The 12,853-nt window shown below is 43.2% G+C and overlaps 1 protein-coding gene across 7 annotated transcripts in view; it reads left to right on the plus strand.

Moving 5' to 3' along the window:
- Window positions 1-7,087: 7,087 nt before the first annotated feature.
- RBM33 (RNA binding motif protein 33) overlaps window positions 7,088-12,853 on the plus strand; it is a 135,368-nt gene continuing 129,602 nt past the window's right edge. For all 7 annotated transcript variants that reach the window (XM_087712481.1, XM_087712479.1, XM_087712483.1 and 4 more), the window contains exon 1: window positions 7,088-7,251. In XM_087712481.1, coding sequence (XP_087568607.1) covers window positions 7,221-7,251 — 31 coding nt within the window. In that variant the 5' untranslated portion in view covers window positions 7,088-7,220. The remainder of the gene's footprint in view (window positions 7,252-12,853) is intronic.

Consider the following 12,853-nt stretch of genomic DNA (forward strand, 5'->3'; position numbering starts at 1 on the left):
CAAGTGCATGTAATGGACTTGTGAGTGTGGGGGCAAGATCTTCAACTTTCAACTGGGTGGGGAAAACTGGGAAGCTTTTAGATTTGGGTTTTCCCAGATGTGCCAACACGACTCTCTTAATAAATTGGAACTTTGAGCAATACTTTGCCTTGGACTCTGATTTACTTTTGGATGCTGTTTGGAACCCTGGCATTAACCCGGATCTGAAAGCTTCCCAGTTTTCCCCACCCAGTTGAAAGTTGAAGATCTTGCCTCCACACCCAAAAGTCCATCAGATGGTCCAATCACCCACTGCCATGCTGGCAGCTTCCACCCATTTAATTCCGATCAGGTGCAGAGACAAAGTGTAATGGTTTGTTTCCAGAAGTTGCGGATGCTCTTATCACTGGAAGTTTTTAAGAGAGTGGACAGCCATTTATCTGGAATGGTATAAGGCAGTGATGGCAAACCTTTTTCTCATGGAGTGCCAAAATTGTGTGTGCGCGTGTGCTATTGTGTCCGCATGCGTGCCCACATCAATTCAACCCCCCCCGCCCACCTGCTCATGCGCACGTGACCCTCCCCCCCATATATGCACACATGATCCCTCCCCAGGCTCCAGGGGCTTTCCTGAAACCTGGGGAGGGTGAAAACATCCTCTCCTGGGCTGGCCCTCTGGAAGACCAAATATCAGCTGGCTGGCGTGTGCATGTGTGCCAGAGCTGACTGCTGGTTTGCCAGCATATATGGCTCCACGTGCCACCTGTGGCATGCGTGCTATAGGTTCGCCATCATGGGTGTAAGGTTTCCCGCTTGCACAGGAGGTTGGATTAGATGTCCAAGGTCACTTCCAACTCTGCTATTCTGTTTTCTATATTTGTATGTTAACTGTGTCATCTTCTCTCACTTCCACCCTCCACTCACCCTCCTGCAATTTAAGTCATATATTGACTTAGCCTTAGCCATTCCATGAATTGATAAGTGAGCTGTCTTTTCATAAAAGATGTTAGTCCAAAAAGATATTGTCAGCCTGTTCTGATTACATGTTTCTTCTTGAACACCCTTGGCTGACCATACTGGCTTGGACAAGGTGGGCCACCATGTTGATCTAGTAAGCCCTTCCCACCAAATTGTAATAGTTTCAATAGGAAAGAATATTCAATAGGTTGTTGTTGGTCCCAGATAGTGATCCCTTTGGCGCTCTCTGAACTTGGTTGCTTGCTTGTAGATGTCTCATGGCCCAACTAGAGAACACATTAATATTGGGGATTTCATTGTGTCTTCTGACAGCAAATTGATGGTCATGGATATGCTCTGCAGGGTTTTTATGTCTGTCCTCAGTGGTGGGATGCTACCGGTTTAACAACTGGTTCAGTGAGCGTGCATGTTTAAAGCGCTTGCGCACAGCGCTGAAAATTGAGTATTTAGAAGCTCAGCTGCTTATTTTCCAAGTCAGCAATGGTAAGCAAAACAGCGAAGGGGAGGGGAAAATCAGCTGTGCCGTGCAATTGAGATGAGCCAGAAAGCAGGAAATAAAGGACAGGATAGGGAGGGGCAGGTGGGTGGGGCCGTCATTGATCATTGGCGCTACCGGTTCGCCCGAACCAGTCCAAACTCCGTTCTATATAGTGGCTGTTAGTACACTGTATGTTGTAGATGACTCTTGCTTTTATTTCTTGCGTTAATGGTCTTTTGGTTTACCCCCAAGATGTTTTTAGAAGATTTTAGAGATGATTGGTGTGCTACAGTGATGCTATAAACTAGTCTTTTGATTTTTTTCTGAGATGATATTGAATATGGTAGGGTTATTGTTTTCATAGCTTATGTTGGTTGTACTGTAATGAGTTCAGAGATCATACTAATCAGTTATAATTCTTTCCAGCGTTGGAAGCAGGAGTTATAGAATCTTATCACAGACCAGAAGAACACAGAAGCAGAACTAATTCAAATCAGAGGTCAGAGCAGATCTCAAAACCCAGAGAGACCAAAACATCACCAAACAACCTAAAATGATATCTAACATCAAAAATGTCATAACTGTTTCCTACATTGTTTCCTAGTATGATTTGATTGCTTACTGGTACCCTATGACTATTGTTAAGTTCTGTACCTTATGATTCATGATGAATATATCTTTTCTTTTATGTACAGAGAGCATATGCACCAAAGACAAATTCCAATCACACTTGGCCAATAAAGAATTCTATTCTATTCTATTCTATTCTATTCTATTCTATTCTATTCTATTCTATTCTATTCTATTCTATTCTATTCTGGCTGGAGAATTCTGGGAGTTGAAGTCTACAAGTCTTAAAGTTGCCAAGTTTGGGAACCACTGCCCTAACCCTAACCCATTCCTCTTCCGGGTTCTGTCATGCATGCACAAGCTCTATTCTGAAGATGCTTCTTGGATGAGAAGTGAAATGTCTTCAAAGAAAAACGAGAAAGTCCAGTTGCCTCCTGAAAAAGCACCTTTGGGACCACTATTCTGTATGTAAACAGGGAACAAACCCCCACACTCACTAGCACTGATGAAGTTCTCTAGTGAGGTATTGACTGCAAGCAAACAACCAAGTTTGAATAGCAATAGCAATAGCAGTTAGACTTATATACCACTTCATAGGGCTTTCAGCCCTCTCTAAGCGGTTTACAGAGTCAGCATATTGCCCCCACAGTCTGGGTCCTCATTTCACCCACCTCGGAAGGATGGAAGGCTGAGTCAACCTTGAGCCGGTGAGATTAGAACCGCTGAACTGCAGATAACAGTCAGCTGAAGTGGCCTGCAGTACTGCACCCTAACCACTGCGCCACCTCGGCTCATATGAAAAGCCCCAAAGGATCCAACAGGTTTTGAATTTACCAAAATTCTTTATATTCTCCTAAACTCAAAAGATGCTCATCTAGTTCAAGATATTAACCTGTTTTGTATCTCTCAAGCCTATGACTTTTATTTGGAGGTCCTTTAATTAAAGGATTTAAACTAACAAGTGGACACTGATGTACCTTTCCTTATCTTTCAGATAAAAACCTGCTGGGGTGGGTGGATATGTGATAAATCCTTATCTGAAAGATAAAAGCATTCACATGGAAGGCTTTATCGCTTAATTAAAACCTACTACAATGGACAATGAAGTCAATTGATTATTCAAGAAAGCTCTTCAAAAAATATTCTGTTTTACTGTTGGATAAGAATTTCTGTTGGGTCCCCTGTACTGTACCATGTAATATAAAGATGTAGATTATATGTATATTCTTTTGTGGAGATGAACTAATTAATTAAAAACCAGGCTATAACTTACTATTGGTTGATAAATTAATCTGATGGCATGGCACGATAATCAATAGGACCTAAAGATAGGATGATCTGAATCCATTAACAGAACCCAAGGAGGCCAGGACCTTCCTTTCTCTGTTACCATAGAAGGAATAACAACTAACTCCACAAATACAGTTCACAACAGTGAGGCAAAAACCGGACTACAATTGCAGTCATTTAAAACCAAAAATAATGCAATAACATAAAACATGGGTATGATTTTCTCATTGTGGTTTAGCAGACTCCACCACAGGTGTGAACAAATACATGCACCTTAGTTATCCTATATGGAAATCCTTTTTTTTTTGCTTTCTTATGGATCAGAAAAATGAAGTTGATTAATTAATATGCATCCTTAATTTCTTTTCTGAGAGACGCTGATAGCCTATGTCAGTGATGTCTAACCTTTTTGTCGTCGTGTGCCAAAAGCGTGAATGCACCCATAAAGCAATGTGCATGTTTCCCCATGCATGCACGTGACCCCCCATGTTCCCCCTCTCCCCAAAAACCAGCTGGCCAGTGGGAGGCGCATGCGCATGCGCGGTGGAGCTGAGCTGGGCAACGGCTGATGTACCTTCAGAGAGAACTCCATGTGCCACCTGTGGCATGCATGCCATAGGTTCACCATCACGGGCCTATGTACTTAGATCCCAATTAACTTCATTTGAAAGGACAGCAACAGAACCTGGGGTTCAGATGACTCCGAAAATTTGTTTGAGATCACATTGTCAGGGTTTAAGTATAGCTATTGAATAAATCACAATGAGCCACATTTGCATAGTATACTAGGCCTGAATGGCGAACCTATAGCATGCGTGCCACAGGTGGCACGCGGAGCCGTTTGTTAGGGCACGTGAGGCGTTGCCCTGTCAGTTTCAGCTCCAGCGGTCCTTGGAGGAAGCAAATTATCTCGACCCCTTCCAGTCAGGCTTCAGACCCGGTTACAGCACAGAAACCGCTTTGGTCGCATTGACTGATGATCTCTGGAGAGCCAGAGATGGAGGATTTCCCTCCATCCTGGTTCTCCTTGACCTCTCAGCGGCTTTCGATACCATCGACCATGGTATCCTTCTGCGACGACTGCGAGGGGTGGGAGTGGGAGGCACCGTGCTGCGGTGGTTCTCTTCCTACCTCTCAGACAGGTCGCAGTCGGTGTTAGTGGGGGGGCAGAGATCGTCCCCTAGGCCCCTAACATATGGGGTGCCTCAGGGTTCGGTCTTATCCCCCCTACTATTCAACATCTACATGAAACCGCTGGGAGAGATCATCCGCAGGCACGGGATCAGATACCATCAATATGCGGACGATACTCAACTGTATCTGTCCGCCCCGTGCCAACTCAATGAAGCGGCAGACGTGATGAACCGGGGCCTGGAGGCGGTTATGGACTGGATGAGGGCTAACAAGCTTGTGCTCAACCCAGAAAAGACCGAGTGGCTGTTGTGTTTCCCTCCCAAGGATTCCACCAATATTCCATCTCTCAGGCTGGGGGGTCAAACTCTATACCCCTCAGAGAGGGTTCGCAACTTGGGAGTCCTCCTAGATCCACAGCTATTGTTCGACCACCATTTGACGGCTGTGGCTAGGGGGGCATTCGCCCAGGTTCGCCTGGTGCGCCAGTTGCGACCCTACCTGAATCGGGAGGCACTCACAACAGTCACTCGGGCCCTCGTGACCTCTAGGCTGGAATACTGCAATGTGCTCTACATGGGGCTGCCCTTGAAGAGCATCCGGCGTCTTCAGCTGGTACAGAACGCAGCCGCGCGAGCGATTGTGGGTGCACCGCGGTTCACCCACATTACACCTATCCTCCGCGAGCTGCGCTGGCTACCTGTCGATTTCTGGATGCGCTTCAAGGTGCTGTTAATCACCCATAAAGCCCTACATGGTAGTGGATCTGGATACTTGAGAGACCGCCTTCTGCTAATCACCTCCCTGCGACCAATAAGATCACACAGATTGGGCCTCCTCCGTATTCCATCGGCCAGCCAGTGTCGGCTGGCAACTACGAGGAGGAGGGCCTTCTCAGTAGTCGCCCCGACCCTTTGGAACGAACTCCCCGTGGAGATTCGTACCCTCACCACCGTCCAGGCCTTCCGCACAGCCTTGAAGAACTGGCTAGCCCGTCAGGCCTGGGGATGAAGATAGTTGCCCCTCCCGAATGATGAATGCATGTTGGTTACTGTTTTTTATTATATGTGTCTTTGTTATTGTCTGCATCTCCCCTTCCCTGATTTTATGTGAGCCGCCCTGAGTCCCCTCAGGGAAAAGGGCGGCCTACAAATGTCAATAAAATCAAAAAAAAAATCAAATCAAGTTTCAGCATGCATGCACGTGCTGTCCAGCTTACTTTGGCCTTCATTTTTGGCCGTTTTGCTCCCTCCAGAAGCTTCAGGAAAGTCTCCTGAAGGCGAAAAACGGCCCTATGAGCAAACTGTAAGTCCGTTCCTGAACTTCTGGGTTGCCCGTAGGGCCGTTTTTTGCCCTCTGGAGGATTCAGGGAAGCCTCCAGAGGGCCTTCGCGGGGAGGGCATTTCCGCCCTCCCCAGGCTCCTAGAAAGCCTCTTGAGCCCAGAGAGGGCAAAAAACGGGTCCATCACGGACCAAAAGTGGGGGAAGAGTGGGGGTCATGCACGCATAGTGTCGCATGCGTATGCACGCAAGTGTGTGTGTCATGCGCATAGAATTACGGGTGTGCTCCCCCCGCTTTTGGCACATGATGGGAAAAAGGTTAGCCATCCCTGTACTAGGCCATAAATTGTGCTGTACATACCACGAAAATCAGGTTACAGCTTCTAATAATTATGATTACCAGATTGTACACACCAGTGATATGTGACTTAGATACTTCCCTTTCTTCAAAAATCCCTTTCTATATCTATCATCTGCTTAACTCGTCTCTAATCATGAGCTCAGGTATTGGTTTTATATGCGCCTCCATCATTTCATGCACCATTTTATTTTTTTTATAAAGGGCTAAAACCAGAGTCTTTCAAAGTTGGCAACTCTTCACATCTGCGGACTTAAAACTCTTTTAAGATATGTTTTGAATTTTAAAAAAAAACTGTTTTGGAATTGTTCATTCCACAGTCCCTTAGCCAGTATCTGACTGGGCAATTCTGGGAGGAACCCACACGGCTTCCAGTTATCAAGGTCGAAAAACACTGGGGTAGACGTTTTTAGATAGAACATAGTTTTGTCTACGAGATTAAAGCAGCCTTTGTGGCTGATAAAAAAAGTTTTCTTTATCATTCAATGTTCGTGCTATGTCGGTTGTTCAGCAACCTATGACCCTTTTCCAGCCGAAGAACCACTTATCCATCCTTTCCCCTTTAGAGAAAAAGCCGCGGAGACAGAGCTCCAAAATATTTTCCCTCCGCTTCACTGGCAGAAAAACAAAACAAAATCCTCCTCCGGCAGTCCACGCATGCGCCACATTTATTGGCTTTCTCCGGCTTTATTCTGCTGCCTGGTCTCTTGACGCGCATGCGCCTCTTGGTCCAGTTTTTGCTTTTTTAAAATCCATAAAATAAAGTCACTAGATCATAAAGTCAAGGGCAAGAGAGGCCCGCTTTCCTCCGCTTAGGCTAGAAGGTGTGGCTTTTCCTCAGAGCCCGCCCTCTTCTCACCTCCCCCTTTTTGCCTCCAATGCGGCAGATTGGCCCAGCTGGCGGAGTCCACCATCTTCCGCTCCGCTACGGAACAGGCGGTCTTCCAACATCCCAGACTGCAACGCGGCACTCCTTAGCGGCGCTCTGCACCCGTTTCCTCTGCGTTTCCCCTCAGCAGCCGGCCGCCATGTTGTTCTAGTTTTTTACGCTCCGCGTCGGGTGGATCGGTGCTTGGGCGAAGGGAGCTCCCGGCGTCGGGAGAAGGCAGGAAGGTTGCGGGCTCCTCGCGCCGCGACCTGGCGAGATCCGACGCCATGGCGGCCGCCTTGGGAGGAGCGGGAGCAGGTGCAGTATCCCTTTCCCGTTCTCCGGGGGGGGGGGAAAGGGGAGGCAGGCAGGGAGGGCTTGCGGCTGATCCTCGGGGAAAGCCTCAGGGCCCCCAGGCGGGACGCCCCAGGGAGAGTGAAGAGAAGCAGCAGCTGATTTGGCAGGTTGCAGGAGGGAAAGGTGTTTGCGCCTGCGGGTGGTGTTTACGGGCGGCGAAGCCCGGCTGGGCAAGCTTGTCTGAGGGCCGTCTGGTTGGAGGAAGCGGGGAAGAAGAAGAAGAAGAAGAAGGGGGTTCCTGGAAGTAGGCCCGATAACGAGGGTCGTTTCTAGCTCAGGGGTTGGCATGAGGGGGTCCTTGGTGCTCCCTGAGCTTGTATGTTTTCTTGTATTCATTACACAGGTGAGGTAACCTCCATCAGTGCTAGGAAGGGCTTTCTAGGGAATGGGAAGGAAAAGGTGGGGTCCCCCGTTTGGTGGCAGTTCTTTTAAGGGCTTAGGATTGCAGGGGGTGTGGGTGGGGCGATCTTTTAATGTTGTTGTTAGTTGTGAAGTCGAGTCTGATCCACCCCATGGACAATGTTCCTCCAGGCCTTCCTGTCCTCTGCCATCCTCTGGAGTCTATTAGGTTCACACCTACTGCTTCAGTGACTCATTCTCTGTTGTCCCTTCTTCTTTTGCCCTCCAGCTTTCCCAGTATTGCAAGTTAGATAGATAAGAGACAACTTGAGAGCAGGTCACAGGAACCCTGACAGGTAGGTCGGTACTAGATAGATAGATAGGGATGGATGGATACCTTGCAATATTTGTTTGCAAATATATTTCAGGTTCCTCTTTCCCCCACTGTCAAGTATAATTTTATTTAGAATTGTTATTAGTTGTGAAGACGTGTCTGACCCATCGTGATCCCATGGACAATGTTCCTCCAGGTCTTCCTGTCCTCTACCATACTCTGGATTCAAGCATTACAAGATAGATAGATAGTGGCAACTTGAGAGGAGGTGTGGAACCCTGACAGGTAGGTAGGTGGTAGGTAGGTAGATAGATAAATATAGAGGGATAGATGGATGGATACCTTGCAACATTTGTTTCAAATATATTTCAGGTTCCTATTTTCCCTACTATCAAGAATAATTTTATTTAGAGTTGTTGTTAGTTGCAAAGTTGTGTCTGACCCATTGTGATCCCATGGAGAACGTTCTTCCAGGCCTTCTTGTCTTCTACCATCCCCTGGAGTCCATTTAAGCGCACGCCTACTGCTTTGGTGACTCCATCCAGCACCTCATTTTGCCCTCCATCTTTCCCAGCATGATGCTCTCCTCCAGTGAGTCCTTCCTTCTCATTAGGTGGCCAAAGTATTTGAGTTTCATCTTCAGAATCTGGCCTTCTAAAGAGCAGTCGGGGTTGATCTCTAGGAGTGACTGGTTTGATCACCTTGCAGCCCAAGGAACTTGGAATCTTCTCCAGCACCATAGTTCAAAGACCTTGATTCTTTGGCACCCAGCCTTCCTTATGGTCCAACATTGCAACTGGGAAAACCATAGCCACAGGGGAGATCTTTGGGGTTATAAAAGCAAGATAGAGGCATAGGACTTTGGGGTTAGAATACAGTGCTTAGGAGGTGTTATTGTGGCTCGTTTTTTTAAAAAAATTTTTATTTCACATTTCCTTCCATTTGAACTCATTCTTTTGTGGGAATTGCTGTCTTTCCCCTCATTCTTATTCTTTTATTAGATACATATAGATATGATGGTTGACATCAGTGTATTCCGTTGCTGCAAAGGGCCTTGATTAGTAAAGGAGTGTAAATCATGAATCTGGCCTTATTGCAGAAGTCATTTCAATCCTGAATGACATGAACGTCTTATATTTTGAAAAAAGAAATATGAGTTTAACTTACTATGTTTATTGCTTGCTTTTAAAATACTCACATTCAGCCCATTCCTATTTTTTATGTTTGCCCCATCTCAGTCTTGGCTTGGGTTCTGGATATGTATCTTATGGGACTGTTAATGTCATGAATAAAAAAGCTTATATATTAAGTTTGAATTTATCATATGCTTTCTTGGATGTTTCTCTTCTCCCTAATTTCATAAGAATTTCTTTGTTATGTTTGGTCCCATATCCTGCAATTTAGTGCTTTTGTAAAGTTACCAAAGTTTAAATAACTTGCTAGTTGTGTGATTTCATTACTTACAGTATATATAGAAATTCCAAACTTTTGTAATAAAAGTGAAAAAGAAACTCAATTAAACATTTTGTATCTATAGGTAGTCCTCAACTTACAACAGGTCATTTAGTGACCATTCAAAGTTACAGCAGCTCTGAAAATAGTGACATGACCACTTTCACATTTGGCATCCTCATGAACATGTGATTTATATTCAGATGCTTGACAGCTGATTCACATTTATGACAATCGCAGTGTCCCAGAGTCATGTGATTATCTTATGCGACCTTCTGACAAGCAAAGTGAATGGAAGAGCCAGATTCACTTACAACCATGTTATTAATTTAAGAACTACAGTGATTTACTTTACAAATGTGAGAAAAGTCATAAAATGGGGCAAAACTCACTTAACAAATTTCTCATTTAGCAACTTAAATTTTGGGCTCAATTGTAAGTTAAGGACTACCTGTATTTATTTACAAGCAAAACTGATCATGTGGAAGAGCCACAAGATAGAGTGGCTGAAGTCTTTGACCTGAATCTCAGTTCAAATTTGCTGCAAAGTTTGTTTACTCATCTTGGATTGCTTCTATATCTGCATACTCTTCTTTTTAGTGCATTGTTGATAATAAAGTATATATAGGGTAGGGGTGTGTTGCTGGTCTGAGCATATATAGAATCAATGCAATTCCTGTAAATAAAACACTTCCTTGTGAAACATGTTGTCTTGCAGAGAAAATACTTTGTTTGTTTACTTTTTGTTACTTATTGACATTATAGTCTAAAGTCACAGTGTTTGTGACAGTCTTGTTTTACGTGGATTTCTGAATCCAAATTGCTAGGCTGTTTTCTTTGCTTAACATCCCAGTTAAACAATTGGGGATTTTGGAGTAGCAAGAGTAAATTTATTTTTGGAAAAGAACTTTTCCCCATACCTTTAAACCTCATCTCCACAAATATTCATGCCATTATTTTTTGTTTCCCATTATGAATAAAAAGAAGGAAGATGATTGGTTTTGAAGAGGGTTGTCCTATAGCAAAGATTTTTATTCAAGGTTTTATTGTAGTTATAACTTACTTAAGTCCCAATACAATATATACAGGTTGTTAATTGTCAGCTGCCACTTCATGTTTGCTTGTGCTTCGCTGACATGAGGTGACACCCTGCGATGAATTGTGGAGAAAGGGGACCAAGGGGGCATGCGTGGAAAAGTATAGGGCAATAGGGTAGGGATTTTGGCATGTAAATCTCAGTTCTGGCTTTGCATCATGTGCAATACACTTGATCTCTAGTAAAAATATACCTTTTTCAGCAAATGGTCAAGAATTGTTTTCTACTTCGAAATTAAAGTTTGTGCCAGGTTTGACATTACCAGTATAAATTAGAATTTTTTTTAATAACATTAAATTGCAAATTAAAATAGTCACAATATTTTAAAAAGTCTATAAACAACCACACAACCTAGAGTGACATTTTAGTAGCCAAGACATAAGGAAGGCAGATATCATAATAGATGTTATAGGTGCTATAATATGTAAACACAGCTAGGCTGCTTGGACTGCTAGTTTTACATTTCCTTTTAGGATGTAAAATTTAATTACTGCCTATAATTACTCTATAAGTGGAGAGTTCCTCCACTTATAGAATAGAATATTTTGTTGTCCAAGAATGATTAGACACACAAGGAATTTGTTTAGGTGCAGAAGCTCTCAGTGTACATGTACTACAACAATAGTAGTAATAATCATAATGATACTAATTATCATTAGAGGAGATAGTAGAGAAGATGAGAAGGATAATAATAATAATACAGCCATACAACACAGGGAAATATAGTTAGGCATTAGACAATACTTATGTTTACAATATTCTAAATAGAAAAGATATCTGTTACAGTGGACATACAGAAAACTACTTTTGTAAGAATATTGGTATCATATTGAGTGCTCTTGCAGTTACATATTGTACAAGGAAAAAAGGGAACACATACTCAGAAAGACTTCTCTGAAAAGAGATCTATATATTTTTAGATGGCTGTTTTGAGCTGGTGATTTTGTGAATTCCAGATGTGCCTATGAAATTGAGAAAATGAACTGGCAGATATCCTTGCTACTGATGGAAGAGCCTAGGGAAGGTTTTTAATTCACATGCCAAGACTTTAAAGTATAATTCTGCCATGTAATTGTTAAAATATTGCTTGAACTTGAAAGGTCTATCTTCTACTAGTCTAAACCACTTCCTGATTAATTAATCCTAATTCTCAATTGATATAAGATGCTTTAGTATAAGTTACAATACTGTACAGCAGGTTATCTATAGTAATAAGGTAAGAGAAGATATTGGAAAATGCAAATATTTATTTCAAGTTTCTTGTAGTTTGAATTGTTCTTGTCATAGGTGATTTGGCTAGTTTTATTCCTTCTGTGCATTTGTATATCCATACTTGAGCCTTAAAAATGCAAAGTATGATGAAAATTGTTTTACAAAACTGTTCCAGTGTATATTAGTGGAAAATATTGTGAATGCAGGAGATACTTAGATGGTGGAAATCATTAGATATTAGACTATGATTTCCTTAGATGCTGCTAACTACAGTATTGTTTTGTCTATTTATTATCAGGTATCAGCTTTATTATTAGGTATTCTCTCCCCTTCAAACAAATTGTGCCATTTAAATTATTTTCTTCAACTAAACAGCTGTTGGACTTCCAATATACTGAGTTTGAATGTTTGGTAGTGTACTAAATTTTATCTTAGAGAACTTTTATTAAGTAGAATACAAGAAATGAATTTGGTTTGTTAGTTTGCAATACTATTTGCATATGATTTAGCTATTTAAAGTAGCCATCTGTGTCTGAGAGGTTCAGAAGTAAAATTTGAGGATGAATTAATATCTTTGGTTTATGGTCTTCAACAACTAATACTTATGACAATATTCTGTTCAAAACCGAAGATGATATATTACCATCAGGCTTAATAGCCATTAGTAGATGTCAGAGACGTGCGGTCAGCTTTAGCCCCAGGGAGGCTGTTTTTAGACTTGTGGACTTCAACTCCCAGAATTCCACAGCCAGGCATGCTAAGTTCCGATTTAAAGCGACAGCATTTCCCCCCCTTGCAAAATAAGTTTTCCCATTCTTTTTCTTCTCCCTCCCCCTCCTTCCTCCCCCTCTCCTTCCCTCCCCCTCTCTCAAACAGACACACGCAGACAGAGAACTTCGATCCTTCTCTCATTCACTCACTCTCAAACACAAACACAGAAGTTGGATTGGATATATTTTCCAAAGGCTTGAAAGCAGCTCCTCTGCCATACCCCCACTTTCCCTGCTGCCTTCCGATCAAACTTTTTGAATTCCTCCCCCCTCCCCACACACGGACCTTTTCCAGCTGTTTCAGAGACGATTTCAACTCTGCTTCTCCCTGCCCTACCCTGCCCTCTTGAAAAGCCAGAG

This window comes from Thamnophis sirtalis, unplaced genomic scaffold, assembly GCF_051295495.1.
Source record: "Thamnophis sirtalis isolate CommonGarterSnake01/CBP01778 unplaced genomic scaffold, rThaSir2_p1.2 scaffold_4, whole genome shotgun sequence".
NCBI classification, from domain to species: domain Eukaryota; kingdom Metazoa; phylum Chordata; class Lepidosauria; order Squamata; family Natricidae; genus Thamnophis; species Thamnophis sirtalis.